This window comes from Suricata suricatta, chromosome 8 (assembly GCF_006229205.1).
Source record: "Suricata suricatta isolate VVHF042 chromosome 8, meerkat_22Aug2017_6uvM2_HiC, whole genome shotgun sequence".
Taxonomy (NCBI): Eukaryota; Metazoa; Chordata; class Mammalia; order Carnivora; family Herpestidae; genus Suricata; species Suricata suricatta.
The window spans coordinates 16,276,024-16,294,775 of record NC_043707.1 but is presented as its reverse complement, the minus strand read 5'-3'; the positions used below and the strand labels follow the sequence as shown (position 1 = coordinate 16,294,775).

General features: G+C 46.4%; 1 protein-coding gene across 1 annotated transcript in view; it reads right to left on the bottom strand.

The window, feature by feature from the left end:
* The window catches only part of OTOA (otoancorin), a 63,586-nt gene that overhangs the window by 30,356 nt on the left and 14,478 nt on the right, over positions 1–18,752 (bottom strand). Inside the window, exons 9-16 of the mRNA XM_029948592.1 lie at positions 17,476–17,576; positions 15,209–15,348; positions 12,874–12,997; positions 10,207–10,422; positions 7,492–7,659; positions 6,583–6,723; positions 2,847–2,905; positions 2,292–2,409 (exon numbers count right to left, since the gene is read on the bottom strand). Of these exons, the coding sequence (XP_029804452.1) occupies positions 2,292–2,409; positions 2,847–2,905; positions 6,583–6,723; positions 7,492–7,659; positions 10,207–10,422; positions 12,874–12,997; positions 15,209–15,348; positions 17,476–17,576 (1,067 nt within the window). The remainder of the gene's footprint in view (positions 1–2,291; positions 2,410–2,846; positions 2,906–6,582; positions 6,724–7,491; positions 7,660–10,206; positions 10,423–12,873; positions 12,998–15,208; positions 15,349–17,475; positions 17,577–18,752) is intronic.

Genomic DNA, 18,752 nt, shown 5'->3' with positions numbered 1-18,752 from the left:
ACTCTTAGAATGTTTAATAATCCTCAGTTTACCTTTTAACAGAGATATAACTTGACTGGGTTTGGGACTGGTGACGTAAGCTGTGGTATATCCATATAACTGAATGCTGTGCAACTATTTTGTGTCAATAAGATAGATTTGTATCTATTAACACTGGAGTGCTGGCCAGGTTCTATTTTATATACATACACCCGTGTTACAGAGAGCTAAACAGAACAGTGTATATAGTATGAACTCATTCCTGTTTTTTTAATTACACGTTCATATGCTTTATAGACACACAAAAAAACTCTCCAAGTCCCTAACAAACTTTTCCTTGTGGTTACCTAAGAGCAAGGACTCTCCTTTGCCATTTTGGGTTGGAGAGTCCTTGGGTATGGGCTGCAGTGCAGTTAGAAAGCAGCGCCCCGGCCTCTACTCACTAGATGTCGGTGGCATCTCCCCCAGGAGTGTCTCCAGATTTGTCTCCCCGAATGTGTCTCCAGATTTGACCAAACAGTCTCTGAGAGTCACGGCTCCAGGGAAAACGTGGGGAAACTTTGCTCTCTCTATATTGTTTTATTTTTTATGATAGTTATGTATTTTCAGCAAAAACGTAAACAATAGAGGCAAATTTTCTAATTAATTGGTATTTGAAGGTCCTGAGACTGCGAGGATTCAAGGCCAGGAGCTTTGTCAGGATAATTCTTCCTCCTTGAACACGTAGGTCTTCCTCAACGTGGGTCTGACCTCCACGCATTGGATCAGTGAGATGATTACAAAGGACACAACCATGCTGGGGTCCAGGTTATGGAAATAATTTGCTTTCCTCCCCACCGGGGCCAGACTTTTAATACGGTTCAATAGTTCTCACCAGGAAACTGCTAGAAATGTCAATTAGGAAGCTTCACCCTGGCCTTACTGGAAGGGAAGAGAAATTGCCAGTGAGGCTCTGGGATCTGTGTTGGTTTTTATTTTTTTAATCTGTGTGTGTTTTTAACAGCTTTACTGAGAAATATCGATATGCAAAGACCTGCACATACGTAATGTGTACACTCTGATGAGTTTGGACACATGCAAACACCATGATACCATCACCACAATCAAGGTAACAGACACATCCGACGCCTCCCAGAGTTTCCTTGTGCCCCTTTGTTTCGGTTTTTGTGGCAAGAGCACTTAACGTGAGATCTACCCTCCTAACAAATTCTGAAGTGCACAATACCATCTTGTTAATTATAGGCACACTGTGCACAGCAGATTTCTAGAACTTACTCATGTAGCCACAGTGAAACTTAATACCCATCGAACAACTCCAGCCTTCCAGGCAATGCTGACGCTCACATTTGAGAACCAGTGACACAATGGATACTCCAAGGGAAGAGAAAAGCTTTGTGAAACTTCTGCAGCCCTCCAACGACTTCAAAGGATTATATACCAAGCTTTACGTCTCTCTGGACGAGAGACAATGAGATTGGAAACTCTGCATTCGTATCTGCAACACGCAAGGCCTGAGTCAGGAAGATACCTTGTACAACTGCCCGCTCACCCTCTCTGGACCCCATACCGCCAGTGGTTTACACTTTCAAGTCCAAATGCTGTTCCCAAGGCCTATCTTTACTTGCTTAGTTCCAGTGAAAAGTCAGTGTCTGCCTCTGGTCTCCCCAAAGGGTTAAAGAGCCTCCCTAACCATTTAGAAAATGAAGTATTAAATGATGAAGAAAGTACTCTCAGGGCGCCTGGGTGACTCAGTGGGTTGAGCGGCCAGCTTCGGCTCAGGTCATGATCTCACGGTTTGTGGGTTCGAGCCCTGTGTCGGGCTCTGTGCTGACAGCTCAGAGCCTGAAGCCTGCTTCAGATTCTGTGTCTCCCTCTCACTCTGACCCTACCCTGCTCGCACTGTCTCTCTCTGTCTCTCAAAAATTAAAAAAAAAAAATTAAAAAAAAAGTACTCTCAATAGAGTATTGTTCCTACTCCAGGTTACCTCTGGAAAGGCTGGGAAGGAGGGAATGACCTTCAGTCTCAGGAGGACATAATTAGGAATATGAGAAATGGTATACCCTACCACCGGATTTTAATGTTCAGATCTCAGTATGGAATGACCCATCTGTCGAAGCTCTGGCTGTAGAGGCAGGTTATCTGGAGCTTTTAAAAGAGAAACTGGAGGAAATCTGGCTCAGTATCTGGCCCCATATCATCACCTGCATGGGAATAATCCTGACACAAGTATCTTGAGCCACCACAGTCCATCCAGGCCCACGACTGGGGGCAAGGAGAGAGAATTCAAGGCATGAATGTGCTATGACGGTACCTGATATGGTGAGAGCAGGGAGAGGTTGTTCTCAAAATGGTGGAAATGGGTCAGAAAGGAGTCCACACTCATGGCATCGATGTGGGAGCACGTCAGGCCTTTGACCAGCTGCCCTATGCTGGAAAACAGAACAAAGGACCCGGAGAAGAGGGGTGGGAACGGGCGCCTGAGTGGCTCAGTCAGTCAAGCATCCGACTCTCTTATCAGTTAAGCATCCGACTCTCTTATCAGTTAAGCATCACAGCATCTTTCAGCTGAGGTCATGATCCCAGGGTCATGGGATCAAGCCTCGAATCAGGCTCTGCACTGAGCATGGAGACTGCTCGCGATTCTCCCTCTCCCTCTGCCCCTCCCCTGCTCATGGGCATGCTTGCACATGTGCACTCTTTCTCTCTCTCTCAAGGAAAAAAAAGGGGTTGGGGAAGGGAGAGGAAAGAAGGGCTAGAGAAGGCAGGTCTATGGGACACAGGCTGTAGACAGGACTGCCCAACTCTCCCTCCTGGGAAATTAGGCTCAAAAGGGCCTGTCAGCCCCATGCTGACCCCATCCGCCTACCTCAGGAGCCCCTCAGGCCTTCTGGTCACCTTTGACAGGAGCTCATACAGGAACAAGGCCTGAGGGAAGAGAATAGTTGACATCATGGATGGAGCACTCACTTACTCACCATGATGACCATAGTGTGTGCCCAGTACAGTGAGGCCCTTTGAGGAAGACACACTATGATCCCATTTTACAGATGGGGAAAATGGAGGCTTAACAGGCTATGTTATTTACCCAGGCCCACACAATGACCAGGTGGTAGAACTGGGATGTACACTGGTGTCAGAGTAACTGCAGAACCCACGCTACCACACCCAGGGGATTCCTAATGCTCGAGGACCCAATGAGGAGCAAAGCTATCAGGCAGCATGGCTGGAGGTTTACTTTCTATGCTTTATGAAGCCACTGACCAGATAAGGACCCTCCGTAGCCCCTATTTCCAAGCCCACCTGCTAGCTCCCAGGAAGCAAAAGCAGAAGAGACAGATGTAGAGACCAGGATGGTCTAGAAAGTACCATCAGTAAAGTAACTCCTGCTTGCAGCACACGCTCCCCGCCAGCCCTCCCAGATGGGCACTCTAGAAGAACAATACCTAGCAGGCAGGGGAGCCGTCTGCTTTAAGGAACATAATTTTACAGAACACCTAACATGCAGATGCGATCAAGTATGACATTCATCTACTTTATAGACTCTGAAACTTTGAACATAATTCCCCAAACAGAATAAGTTATGAGCCAGCATTAGGGAGAGGCACCTCTCACGTGGCAGCCAGACCCAGGAGAAAGGAACAGTGAGGGAGGGAAGTTCCTGAAGCTCTGTGTGTGGCCCCAATATCTCCTCAAGCATAGGATCAAGTTCCGGGACCCTCCTACAGTCTTCCCCATCGTAGGAAACGGTCACGCCATCGTCACGCTTGCTGAGACAAAAACGTCTGGAAGACACCTGCGGCAGGATATGTTTTTCGAAGTAGCCGCAAATTATGCTCTTCTAGAACCTTTCAGAACCACTATCCCACCAAGAGATGGAGTCTATGTCCTCTCTACATGAAGCTGGGGGCAGGGGATGCTTGTTGACTGCCTCCAAAGATACAGCAAAGCAAAAGTGATGCCAGGTGACTTCCCCAAGGTGAAGTCACCCAGGTGACATGGCTTCTCACGAATCTCTCTGCTGGGAGTCCTGAACCACCCACAGAAAGCCAGCCACCCCGCATGTGGATGCATGCAGTTCCTAGGGCTGCAGTAACAAATTACCGTGAACTTGGTGGCTGAAAACAATAGAAATCATTCATGCAGAGTTCTAGAAGCTAGAAATCGGAAAACAAGGTGCCAGCAGAGCCCAGCTCCCACCAAAGGCTGTAGAGAGAATCCTTCCTGCCTTCTTCCAGCTTCTGGTGGCTCCAAGAGGTCCCAACTATGGCTATGTCACTCGGGTCTCTGTCTTCGCCTTCACTCAGCCTTCTGTGTGCCCGTCCAATCCCTTTTGTCTCCATTTCCCTACCACCTGGATGGTCATCTCTTGTAAGAGCACCTGTCACTAGATTTAGTGCCTGCTCAGATGACCGAGACTGTTCTCATCTTGAGATCCTTAACTGAATTAAATCTGCAAAACCTCTTCTTCCCAAATAAGCCCATGTCCCCACGCACAGGTTTTGGGTGGACATATATTTGGCAAGGGTACCATTCAGCCCACGACACGGAGAGACCACATGCAGGTGGAGAGAGACGCCGCCAGCGCCAGCCCTATGAGAATGCATCCAGCATGCGACCACTGGTCACCACCCGCGTTGCCACCACCTAGTCCAAGCCACTTGTCTTATCAGGATTACACGACTCCTGACCGGTCCCCTTGCTCCACTCGTGCTCTCCGTTCAGTCACTGTGCGGCAGTTATGGGATTCAATGCAAACAAAAGTCAGAGTACATCCGTCTCAGGCCCTCCAAGGGCTCCTCGCCTCATCCAGAGTAGAAGGCAGTCTTCATGGTGTCCCCCAGGGTCCCGAAGATCAGCTCCTCCCTAACCTCTGAGCGCAGGGTGGGTCGTCTCCAGCTACCCCGTTGAAAAGAGCCGCTGCCCACCTTCTCGAGCCCCTTCCCCACTCTGACTTAGGTCCTCCTTAAGCACACATCATCATCTAGCAGAGCGTGGGTTTTACTCACTCATCTTGCATCCTGTCTGCCTCCCTCCCTCCCAGGATGGAAGCTCCGGAAGGGCAGGCCGTTCCATCTACTTTGTTCGGGGCTGCATCCCCAGCAATGTGAACAGGGCCTGGCCTCAACCCCTGACCAGTGGATAAAATGCAGAGTTGATTGAATGAAAGTCCAGAGAGCTCGAAGAGGCTTGGCCCAAAGCACAGGCCTCCCCAAGCAGCTCTGGCAGCACTCAATACAGGTGACAACCGCCAATAGTTAGAGCACACTGCCACGTGCCCGGGGGCATAAAGATACAACTTGTATCACTGACTCTCAAGAAATCATCCCCGTTTCGCACATGAGAAAACTAAGGCTGAGTGAGAGGAAGGCAAACACAAAGTTAACTGATAGATAGCCACACCCAAATACACACTCAGGTCTTCTCCAGTTTCTTAACACTACGCTGTTCTGCCTCCTGACTTTAATCACACGGAAATAAATCTCTTTTACAAATTAACCTTAACACAGAATTTTTCCACAAGGAAGAGAGTCAGAAATCCAGGAGTGATGTGGGCAACGCAGTTGTGACATTGTGATTTCTAATAAGACATACGGTATTTAGTTAAAACCCTTGAATTTCTTGGGGCGCCTGGGTGGCCCTGTCAGTTAAGCATCTGACTTTGGCTCAGGCCATGATCTCACAATTTGTGGGCTCCAGCCTTGAGTCAGGCTCTGTGCTGACAGTTCAGAGCCTGGAGTCTGCTTCAGATTCTGTGTCTCCCTCTCTCTGCCCCTCCCCCCATTCTCTCTGTCTCAATAATAAACAAACATAAAAAATTAAAAAAAAAAAAACAAATCCTTGAATTTCCTAAGTGAGGAGAGCCAATAAGGTGTCTTTTGTTATGTTAAGTTAATGAATAACTTCCAGAAAGTACCTGGGAGAGCCAAACATGGGATTAGAGAGTTGGAACTTTTCAACCCCAGGGAGGGGAGAAGGGCTGGATGTTGAATCAATCATCAACGGCCAATGACTTAATCAATCATGCCTACATAATAATGCCTCCATAAAAACCCAAAAGCACCAGGTTCAGAGAGCTTCTGGTTGCTAAACACGTGTAGGTGTTGGGAGGGTGGCGCATCTGGAGAGGGTGTGGAAGCATTTCCCTCCTACACCTTGTCCTACGCCTCTCTTCCATCTGGCTGTTCCTGAGTTCTATTCTTTTATAATACACCGATGATCTAGTAACATGTTTGAATTCTGTGAGCCACTCTACCAAATTAATCAAACAAAAGTGGGGGCAGCAGGGTCGTTGGAACCTTCAATCTACAGCTGGGAGGTCACGAGCACTGGGGACAGCCAAGACTGAGGACTGGCACCTGCTGTTGAGGGGCAGCGGTATAGTATTATAGGACTGAACCCTTACCCTGTGGGACCGGACACTATCACCAGTATACAGTGTCAGAACGGAGCTGAACTGTGGGACTTCCACAATTCTCTGCTGATGTTGGAGAATTCTTTGTTGGTGTGGGAGCCCCCCCTGCCCTCAACCACATACACACACACACACACACACACACACACACACACACACAGATTGGTGTCAGAATCCTTAGTGGTCATACCTGACTCCTCCGAAGCTCCTTTTCCTTTAGGACTGTTGTGTTAAATCCGGGTTCCCTCCGTAAATCAAAGAGAGATACTTCCTTAAAGAAAGCCCCTTGTATTTCCACAATGCCTGAGGCAGTATCTCCTGCTTCACTCATCTGCCAAGAGTGAGAATAAACGTAATGACAACCTCGTAGAAGGTGCACTGAGCTTTGTGCAAGGCCCAGGCACTGTGTCAGTGACTCACAGGCCATAACATTCAGCATATCTGCTCAGCAACCCTGTGAGGTGGGGGACTACCCATACCCCCATTTTTCAGGTAAGAAAACTGAGGCTTAATAAGTAACTGCTTGACAGTTGATAAGTAAGATTCAAAGATTCAAACACAAGTCTGTCTTATTCTAGAACACATGCTATTTTAACCAAACGTGTTATTGTATTTTAAGCCAGACTCCTTAAGTTTGGTCTCCTAACAGATTTTGTAACTGGACATAGCAAGTCTGATATAATAGGATCCCCCAAAGACCCACTGCCAAGTGAGAAGGAGTATCAGGGATGTGACTTTGGATCATGGAAGGGGCTTTCAGGAGCACTCCAGGAACTTCCGGATTCATTTCTAGATTTGAAAAACAAACTTTCAAAAAATTATTACATCAAGAAACCTAATTTAAGAAAAGTCTTCCAGAGTCAACTGAAGGAAAGCACATGTCTGCAAAGAAATATAGTGTGACGCAAAGGGCTCTTTCTGGAAAGGAGGGAAGGTGGGCACCAGGAGAAGACATCACCTAGGTTCAGAATGCTCCCTCACCAAAGACTGCGCTAACCCCAGCTCCGAGTCAACAGCCCAAAGTCATGCCCACTCACAACACCCCAAAACCACATACTCTGTGAGCCACATGGCTGGGGACCAGATGTCTTCCTCTCACCTTGCGAAGAATGCCTTGCTGCTGGGTAGGTGACAGGTCGGTCACATGCAGGGAGATCGTGCTTCTCAGGACCTGCAAGAGGTCCCTGCGATCCATGCCATAGAAGGCCTGAGTGCCAACCCCAGCCAGCAGCACGCCCATCTGGCTGACGTTGTAGAAAGAGAGCACCTGGCAAGAGCGGCCACGAAAAGCGTGAGGGTCTGTTCTGGTTCCTCACCTGGCAGACACTTGCCCCACTGCATGCTGGGTATCTGGATGGGCGCTAGGGGCACCATGGTGAACAGGACACATGCTGCCCCCCCGCCAGATCTTCCTTCCTCCTATCAGAAAAGGGAGGTGATATCAAAACACAACACAGGAGCCAAGTGCTCTGCCAAGGGACGTACCCTGCTGTCCGAGACCACAGTACGAATATCAAAAAGTGATGATCTGTGCACCACAGCTGGGCAGGAGATAGGGTTTTGTGTATGTGTTCAATTTGACCTAGCTGACAACATTTAAAAACTGAGGAAATTTAGGGACACCTGGGTGGCTCAGTTGGCTAAGCGTCTGGCTCTTGATTTTGGCTCAGACTGTATCTCTCGGTTCATGAGTTTGAGCCCCAAGTTGGGCTCTGCACTGACAGTGCCTGCTTAGGCTTCTCTTTCTCTCTCTCTAAATAAAAAAATAAACTAAAAAAAAAAACTTAATTGGGTAAATTTCCATTAAAATCCAGGTTTGAGTCTGATTTTTTTTTAAAAACTCCGAACACCAAGGAATACTGGGTCCACATTGGCAACGACTGGCAAGAACTGACCAGCAGCTGCCCCTTGATGTTGGGTCGTGGGGTTCTCAGTACAGCCTGTGCGCCTCATAATGTCACATGGCATAGCAAAGCCCCTTGCTCATTTATCTCCATGTAGAAGCTCTGAGTGGAAATAAAGAAATATTGGGGTGCCTGGGTGGCTCAGTCAGTTAAGCCTCCGACTTCGGCTCAGGTCATGATCTTACGTTTGTGGGTTTGCGCCCCACGTCAGGCTCTGTGCTAACAGCTCAGAGCCTTAAGCCTGCTTCAGATTCTGTATCTCCCTGTCTCTCTGCCCCTTCCCCTCTCATGCTCTGTCTCTGTCTCAAAAATAAATAAAAACATTATAAAAATGTTTTTAAAAGACATAAATAAATGCTTTGGGGGGCGCCTGGTCACTCAGTCATTTAAGTGTTTGACTTTGGCTCAGGTCATAAACTCATGGTTCATGAGTTCAAGCCCCACATCAGGCTCTGTGATAACAGCTCAGATGCTGCAGCCTGCTTTGGATTCTGTGTCTCCCTCTCGCGCGCCCCATCCTGACCCCCTCAAAAAGTAAATACACATTTGGAAATTTAAGAAAAAATAAAAGTTTCAGGATCTGATATTTTATGACAAATATGATTGTAGCTATCTGTCCTATCAGAAACTATACTGGTTTTTTCTCCTTTCTTTAGATAAAGATGCTAGATGGTTTCCATGCAACTTGGGACATTCATTCCTTAGTTCTACAAAGAGCCAGTTGAATGGTTTCCCTGTTATGTTCTGTAGAATGGATAGTCTCTACTGTCCCCCAGGAAAGCAAGACCTTTTGAGCTCTTGGCTTCTTCGTAACAGTGGCCCAACTATTCTGTAGGAAGAGGTGGACACTAGGGAAGACAAGCCACTTTGTCCAGGGTTGGGAGGAATAAGACCGTCTCCCTCAGCTCCCTAAAATCAGATTCAGAGAACTGTGCACATGGACTCATGTGGCCCCAGGCAAAACAGAGAAGGGCTACCAAGACGTCAAACTAAAGCCTCCAAGAGGCTAGAAGACACAAGAATGGGCTAGCCTTGGCCTTGAGTCAGAAAGTGGACTCTGAAGCCAGACATCCTGTGTCCCTTTTATGTGACCTTGGCAATTCCCTTACACATTCTGTCCCTCTCGTGACTGACATGGAAAATGAAGGTTATAGCACACTTCTGACTTCACAGAGTTGTTCGGAACACTGAAGGACTAACTCGCTTAGACCCGAACCTGGCACACAGGACGTACTTGATGAATATTTGTTATTATTGTCATTTTGGAATTGGTCCCGATCCAATCCTCATGAACTAGTTGCATCCCGGGACATGGCAATGAGACAGAAAGAGCAGGACACCGAAATGTTTAGGGGCTCAGGTCTCTGGAGCCCCTTCTACTAAGCGCAGGGCAGAGAGATGATTGCCCCAGGAAAAACTCTCACTTCCCACCCCAGGAGCATCTATAGCTCCTGTCCCCTCCAAACAGAATCTTCTATGGGAACAATTCCCTCCCTGCAGCCCAACATGAATAAAAAGTAGCATTATCTCTCATCCCAAGATGAGGGATGTGTTCGCAGCCTTAGCAACAACAAGGAAATCCTGGGATGGATCCCACACTTTGCCAACAGCACAGCAGTAGCTACTACCACTCCCTGAGCTCATCCTCAAGGTCACATGTTCCAACCCCTTCCTGTGCACTGACTCACATAATCCTTGCAGCCATCCTGCAGCAGAGGTGCTACTGTTATCTTACAAATAGGGAAAATGAGGCAAAGAGAAGTTGAGCCAATTGTCCAGTGTCCCACAGCTAGTAAATGGCAGAGCAAGTCCCCCTCCGCACTTCCTTCTTACTGACTGACCACCCTCACTGTGTGTCACTGGCCCCCGGGTCTCAGAGCATTAAAAAAGAGTTCAAAGCTCCAACTGACCTTCTCATGGGCCAAGTATTTGGCAGACAAGATGATGACCTGGCTCTTGGCCCAGCCTGAGACCTGGTTGAGGGTAGAGATGGCGTCGTGCACAGCCTCGGGAGAGAGGGATTCCAGCTGACTGTGGGTCAAGCCCACAACCGCATCTGACAAAGAGCCCAGAGTCTCATTGAGGGTCTGGTTCTCCGTGGCAATGTCCAGGAGGCTGGCTTTGAGCTAGAAGGGGAGCAAGCTGGAATGAGGGTCGAGAACAAACAGACCATGGCTCCCTCTGACTATAGCCTGGGGTTGTCAGGGCACCACTACCACCGCCCCTGCCTCCCCCCTCCCCCCTGCTGGCAAGCCCTGGCAAGACAAACAGTTGCCCCACTGAGAACATCACCTCCTCTGGCCTTGACCTTAACATGCCGCAAAATCACTTTGTGCTTCATTAAAATATTAATTTTCTATTAAATCAGCCTTAATGCATGGCAGGAGGAAATTTTGTTCACTTTATCCATAATCCCACCACATTCTCATACCCTCTATTTTTCTTCTGTGACCTTGAACCCTGCATCCATGCACATGTCTGTTTTTCTTTCATGAAATACCCATGGTGCTTTCATGACAATATGGAATCCATGTAAAACTAATTCTCAACAGTAACAAAGTAAACATCTCCTAAAAATCCTACCTCATAAAAATAACTATGATTAATTAAAGTAATGGGGTATACACGTATCTAAGACTTCTGATGCCTTTATAAATATATACATTATAAGTAAACTATAGCATGTAACTTTCACATAGTTGCAATATGGATGGAAGTGGAATTTTCTGTTTTTTACTGGAAACTGTCTTTATACATGTTTTAATGTTTCTGAGATCTCCTTAACAATTATTTTTAATATACCTGTTTAGTTATATATTAAGTGTGTTTCATAACTCCTTCCAGTAAAGGTGACAAAATTATCTATTGTAACATGAGCTCTGTACAAAATAACAACTTGGTAATAAACTATTAAAAAAAAAAGTGCACCAGGCAATACTGAAATGTTTTAACACCTGAGGTTGTAAGAATATATTCCTCTCAAACAAGTGCACCAGAGAGGGTCACTTGTGGGGAAGTGCACTGGGTGTTATACGGAAACCAACTTGGTAATAAACTATTAAAAAAAAAAAAGTGCACCAGGCAATACTGAAATGGCCACTGGGGGGCAGCAGAGAGAAGCGAAAGAAACAGCTGTCGCAGCCCCTGGGTTCTCCGACTTTCCACAGCTGTTCTTCCCTAGACCTCAGCTTCCACATCTGTAAGACTCAGGAATGTGCTAGAGCAGGGCTTCTCAAAGCCCTGTGGTCTTTGATGAGCAATATCACCTGAATACTTGTTAGAAATGCAGATTCTTAGGCCCTGCCCCCGCCCTCCTGAACCAGAGAGTCTGAGCAAGAAGCCCAGCAACTTGTATTTTAATAAGCCCTCCAGGTGACTCTGATTCACCCTCTGGCTTGAGAAGTACTTGGCTAGGTGATCCCACAGGAAACATATCTTAATCGGATTTCCTTTTTGTGCAGCCATGGCAACACCTGTGGCCTTAAAATACATTTATTTTGTTTGCTTTGAGTTTGCTTGGGAGAGATTCTTTTCCTTCAAAATAAAAATATGCAAGGTGCCTGGGTGGCTCAGTTGGTTAAGCGTGTGACTTCGGCTCAGGTCATGATCTCACCATTTGTGAGTTCAAGCCCTGCGTCAGGTTCTGTGCTGACAGCTCAGAGCCTGGAGCCTGCTTCACATTCTGTGTCTCCCTCTCTCGCTGCCCCTCTTCCACTTATGCTCATTTTCTCTCTCTCGCAAAAATAAACATTTAAAAAAATAAATTTTAAAAATATGCACTGATCAAGATAACAATGACTGTGTCAAATGTCAAATGGGATTGGGGATCTTACAGTCAGTCACACATGTAAAGCTGCTGTGGGGTTATTGATGGTATTACCAACCTTTTCTTTAATATTGTTCTTACATCATCTTTTCAACTTAAAAAAAATGACAAGAAACAAAAAAGTGAGAGAAGCAGGGCAGAACTGAGACTTTACGGGAAGAAAGGAGAGAGAGATGGAGGGAGAAGGTACGTGAGAAACAGCCTGTGTCAGTCCGTCCAGAGCTTTGGTCTAGGAACTCAACAAAGACACTCTGATCAGGTCACCTGAACCAAGGCTGCACTAGAATCATGTGAGGAGCTTTTAACACATACTATTCCCAGGCCACACCTCTGACCTGTGCCTGGAGGATCTCGGGACCGAGCTGGCTGAGGGCTGCTAATGCAGAGCCAGGCTGAGAACCCGGCTTTTATCTACTTGCTGTTCTCAGCCCGGTCACTGGACCAGCTGCTTCGGCATCGCCTGGAGGCACTCTCCACTCAGGGCTCCACCCAGAACCACTGAATCACAATCCACATTTAGGACCCCCAGGGGGTCCTTATGCACAGTTAAGTTCAAGGTGGCCAGCCTGAATCCTGATCTATCCTGGCTTCTCCCCTACACTGCTGAAGGCCACCCCAGGATTGGGGACGCCATCTGCTGTGAGTGGACTTAGATACTGATTAACCCCACGTGTTTTCTCTCAAAGGCCACGCAGGACGGTGCTCCCCAATTCTCTGACCATTTCCCCAGGGCCCTGTGCCCCATCCGCACCTTGTGAACCCCAGCCTGGAAGCCCCTCAGGCGGCTGCACTTGATCATCTGGTGAAGGAGGACTTGAGCTACCGCGGCGTCCAGCAAGTCCAGGTCATCGTAGAAACAGACCAGCAGCCCCAGCCTGTGTGGGAAGATAAGGGTGCTGGCAGGGGGCTCGGAGCTGGGGGTCACAACCACAGCCCCATCCCACACGGAGCCAAGAGTCATGGTCAGAGCAGCTACCACATGCCAGGGGCTGTGCTGATCCCTGTACCCAGATTACCCCATCACAGCAGCACTACTAGATGCGCTTAGCCCCATTTCACAGAAGGGCAAACAGATTCAGCATGGTCAAGTGACTTGCCCAAGACAAGAAGTGAACCCAGGACTTAAATCTAGAACCATCCAATTATGCCAGCTCTCTTCCCTGGGCAGTAAGGGGCACAAGGAAAGTGTGATCCTGAGTTGGCCACAGAAAACTCCCAATTTTCCCACATGGAGATAAAAGGTTTGTCCACCCTGAGGGTTTCTCTGAGGCACATCTATTTCCAAGATGGTTATGACCTACACCCCTAGATGATGGTGACTTCAAAAGGAAAGAAAAAGGAGGCAGAACAGAGTAAGGGCAGAAGTGGGATATGAACCCTGGTCTAGCTGGGAGCACTGTGTTTGGTGGCTAAGAGCATAGATTTAAACCAACAAAAATTTGAAGCCCAGTTCTATGGGATGTTTGATCTAACAAATTAACTTCTCTGCAAGGCTACTGCACAGCTGAACAGTGCACACTGTGCACTACTGTACAGGGTCCAGCCCTGTCTCTCTGAGCTTTAAATTTTTTTAATGTTTTTTAATTTATTTTTGAGAGACAGCGTGTGCAGGGGAGGGTCAGAAAGAGAGGGACACACAGAATCTGAAGAGGCTCCAGGCTCTGAGCTGTCAGCACAGAGCCCAACACAGGGCTCAAACCTACAATCCATGAGATCATGACCTGAGCCCAAGCCGGACGCTCAACCGACTGAGCCACCCAGGCGCCCCTCTCTGAGTTTTTAATAAAAGGGAGGTTGGCTTTGTCCATCATTCACATCACAATATTACAAATGTGGGCCTCAGGAGTAATGTGAGAGTTCAATGGCCTCAGGAGTAATGTGAGAGTTCAATGGGAAGAGCCATACTAATTGGTTAGTATCCTTCCTTAGAGATACCAGGCACTGATTCATTAATGGGGATGCTCTTAGAGTTAGTGTGAAATCTATTCAATCCAGCATGGCTGGACCACCTGGCTGACCATGCTCAACCTCGATCCACCCTCTTAGAATGACACCAACATGCTCAGACATGTCCACAGAAGAACAACCAGGTCAGGGAAGGATTTGAAAAGTGTTGGATGAGAAAAGAAGGGAAGTGAAGACTGAATAACTAATCTGTCTTGAGCACCTACTATGTGTCAGGTGTGCATAATCCTTACAAGGACCTTAACAAAGTAGGCAGATTATTATCTCCCATTTTACAGATGGGGAAGTGGAGGCACAGAGAGGTAAAGTAACACAATCAAAATCTGGCAACTTGTAAGTGGCAGAGCCAGGATGAAGCCCAGGGAGTCTGGCTCCAGGTCCCATGTTCTTAACCACTAAGCTATTTTTGTGTACACCTAAAAAGGGGACCCAAGCTAATGGGTAAAAATTAGTAAGGATGGAGGAAGATGTTAAGTTTCGGATAAGAACATTCCTTACAAGTGACTCTGGTAAAATTTAACATGATAAATGATGTCAGGGGAAGCACTATGACATGTGCCCCTGAGCGATGGAGAGACGGCTAAACTCTCCTGCTAATATTCAAACCCTTTCTGGGGTCATCAAGTACACAGCTCCTGGTCTGCCTCCGCTGGAAAGCACTCCTGGAGGATCACTAAATAGCTGACATCACTGTGGACTCCCCACCTGAGATGCTGGATAACAAGAGGTTCATTAATATGGAGAGCCAAAAGCTATTTCTAATACTTGACCCACCCTAATGGAAACTACACGTTTACCTTGGCATAGACTGAGTACTGAGTATTTAAAACATTCTATTTCTATGCCCACAACTGGAATCTTAGCACTTGATAAGGCTGCATTAAATGCCTGGCAAAGGAGATGCTCAGAAAGCATTTGTTCAACCTCACCCCACTTTCAAACCCTTCCAGAGGGTATTTCTCTGGGGAAATGCCTCCCCTCACATGCACAGAGACATGGGGCTGTATAGATACACCAGCCGCCTCCCTTCCCTCCCAGGGTCTTCTGCTGCTCAGAGGAAGTTGGTGCTCTGATCACATCTTGGGAGACCACTGTGAGGACCCGGAGCCTCCACCCCTTGCCTGTGAATGGTGGAGGTATTCCTCATGTCAAAGCTGGAAGAGCTGATCCTCTCCAGAAACGCCTGGGCCAGGTCAGGGGTGATGTCATAAACTGTATCCAGCTGCTTGGTGGCATTGTCATAGCTGATAAACAGCCCAATCTGGTGGACAAGGACAGGACCGGTGAAGAGGGCTGACATGGCCCCAAAGAGCCCCACACTGGCGGTCTGCACTGCACCCCATCTCAGAGACTCCAAGACGCCCAACTCCTGTGGTCATGGGTTTCTCAATGGTCTCTAACAACTGTTTTGGTTTCCTCTTCAACCCAACTGCTATTTAGGAAAGTATTACGTTTTAATACCTGAGCAGTTGAACTCTTTGAAAGCTAGTATTCGCACACTTATTTATAGACTTGTTATATGGAGGTCAGACAATGTGGTCCACAAATGTTTCACTTTGGGGAATCGGGGTGTTTTAAAGTAGATGAATTAGTTTACAAATGGGCCTCAGGTGATGAAAAGGAGTGTGTGTTCCATTGCTAAGATGCAAATATATAGAGAGAAAGACATAGATAAATAGAGTCAACTTTATTACATGTACCATTCAGTCTTTCTGTTCTTGTTCATTTTCTGCCTATGGGTCCAAGGGTGTCAGGCTGAAGTCTCTTATTTTTCTATTCACTGATATTTTGTGCTTATAAAGTTGTCTCTCCTTTGTGGATTCTACTCTTTGTCCATATAAATTCCCCCTTCGTGTTGGTATTCTGTGCCTTCACCTCTCTTCTCTACACTTCTAGATGATGAAGAAAAATTGCAAATGGTCTCTTGATCTTAAAAATTCTTGGGGCGCCTGGGTGGCTCAGTCGGTTGAGCGTCCGGCTTCGGCTCAGGTCATGACCTCACGATTCGTGGGTTCAAGCCCCACATCAGGCTCTGTGCTGACAGCTAGCTCAGAGCCTGGAGCCTGCTTCGGATTCTGTGTCTCCCTCTCTCTGACCCTCCCCTGCTTGCGCTGTCTCTCTCTGTCTCTCAAAAATAAATAAAAAACATTAAAATAAATAAATAAATAAATAAATAAATAATAAAAATTCTTCCCCAGGGGCCCAGCTCCCATAAGAATTTAATCTCTATCTGACTTCTGGAAATTCACTCAATATTGGGAGAGTAAAAGTGAGGTTTAACCATTTTATAACTGAGGATTATAAATTGGAAGTTAGGGACACTAGGGGTGGCTCAGTTGGTTAAGTGATTTTGGCTCAGGTCATAATCTCACAGTTTGTGGGTTCAAGTCCCTCGTCATGCTCTGTGCTGACAGCTCTGAGCCTGGAGCCTGCTTCAGATTCTGTGTCTCCCTCTCTCTCTCTGCCCCTCCCTGCTCACACTCTGTCTCTCTCTCTCTCTCTCAAAAACAATAAATAGATAAATAAATAAATGGAAAGTTATGTGAAATATTCTCAGCCTCCTGGGTAAAAAGAGGAACCTGCATATGTCAACTGTACTGCAATTAAAATTTTTTGAAAAGAAAAACCTGGTGCTGTCTCTGGTTTCATAATAAGCAGACGTCGTTGGGTCAGTTGGCCCTGGAACAAGTCAGCCATCTGATATGAACACTTCTCTCACTGGCCAGGAGAAAGTCAAGGCACACAAGATAAAAACTGGAGGCAAGCCTCAAAGTCTTTATAAATGCCTCTCTGTTGGCATGTTTTGGAGACTGCTTTCCAGAATCATGATGCCCAGAGATTTTAGTGTCATTAGGTCAACATCAGGAGGCCAGAGACAGGCTGGCCTGTGAGGTAAGTAACCTTAGAACCTATATATTTCTCAACGGTAGACCCTATAGTTAAAATCCAATCACTGCTCATGCTGAGGTAGCAATCAATAGAAGTAGCTATAAATAGAAGTTGCTTGTAATCCATGTTTCATTTGATTTGAGTTCATGCTTCCAAGAACCAGAAACTCTATAACTATCGTCCTTGGCCTTTCCTGGATACAAAAATACTCTAAAATGATTTTTGGTTCTCAGCCAACATTTCCTTTATACCATATTTGTTCACATCAGAGCATCTTGGTTGTCTACACTTCTTTTCTTGGCCCTTCTCCACTAACCACAGTCTGATGACCAACCACACGAGGGTTTTCTTTAGAGGCTCAAGATATATTAGCTGAGGTGGGTATCCAATTTTCCAGGGCACCTGGACTGGCTGGCTAAACACGAGAGGTTTAGAACACACACACCTTTATCCAGATGACTTGGTGATGGGGACATGTAAATGTACTTTTCCAACTTACTTCTACAGGATTAATTTTCATAATTTCTTCAAATGATAGGTGAACCATATATCTCCCCAAAATCCATAAGTTTTCTGCACTGACCCATGAAACAGAGTCATCTGCAAAAAATAAATGAATGAATAAATATGTTAAGTGAATGAATGAATAAATAAATTAATAAATAAAATAAATAAATAAAAGCAAGCTTTTGCACTGGTATGTGATAGTCAAAGGCATCTTTGATGTAGGACCTCCTTCTTCTTGTGTTCATTAATTCATTCAACAACCATTCATGGAGCACCTCCAACCTGTGAGATGCTCTGGTACCCACAGGCAAATCACAGATGCCAGCCACCTGAGGGTTGGTTATTCAGTAGTGTGGTCCCCGGACCAATAGCACCAGTGTCCTGGGAACTTATTAAAAATGCAGATTATTTTTTAATAGTTACGATCACAAAATAAGCTTTTCTTTTAGTTCACTCTGTTACTAAATAGTCTGGCAATATATTTACTAAATAGTCTGAAATATATTTGAGTCTATTTTATTACTACCAGTAACAATCATTATCAGCCCTATTGATTAGCACCAGGTTACTGTACTTGAGCCAAACCAACTACTCCTCCTTCCTCCTATGTACCCCAAATGTTCCTCAAATCTTCTCTCACATGAGTCCTTCTTATCAGCCAGAATGCCTTTGCCCTAACGCTTCCGCTCCAAAATCCCATCTTCAAAAATGACCTCAAACATTTCTTCCTTCCTAACACCTTGTCTTGTCTCCTCACTCATCAGTAATTTCTCCCTCCTCGGAAATCCCAGAAGACTCTCTCTGTCACTCTGTTCAGGCATTTGAAATTGCTCACCAGTGGGATGTCAGTGGGACTTCAAGAACAATCATGTCCAGGATCTAGCTGGACGTCAAGTTTCACTAAGCTAGAATCAGCCCCCAGTGCCTCTAATCCTCCAGTAAAAGACTTTTATACACAACAACATTATTTTGGTGGCATTTGGGGAAAATGGAAGAAGCAGGGGAGCATTTACAAGGCACGGTGAATCCATCACCAAGAGCTGTTGCGAAAAGCCACGGGTGATGACTCACATGCCCAGATGAGTTGGTAAAGTCGGCCGCTGTGTGGGTCAAGTCACAAGAACAACCGGTCCCCGGCCCAGGAATCAGATCTGTTGGGGTGAGCACGGGTAAGCACCCTAGGGTTCCCTAAATGATACAGAGACAGTGGACATCTGCCTTGGTTATTAGAAGGGTGGTCCCAGAAGACTAGAGAGTTTGGGAGGGGAA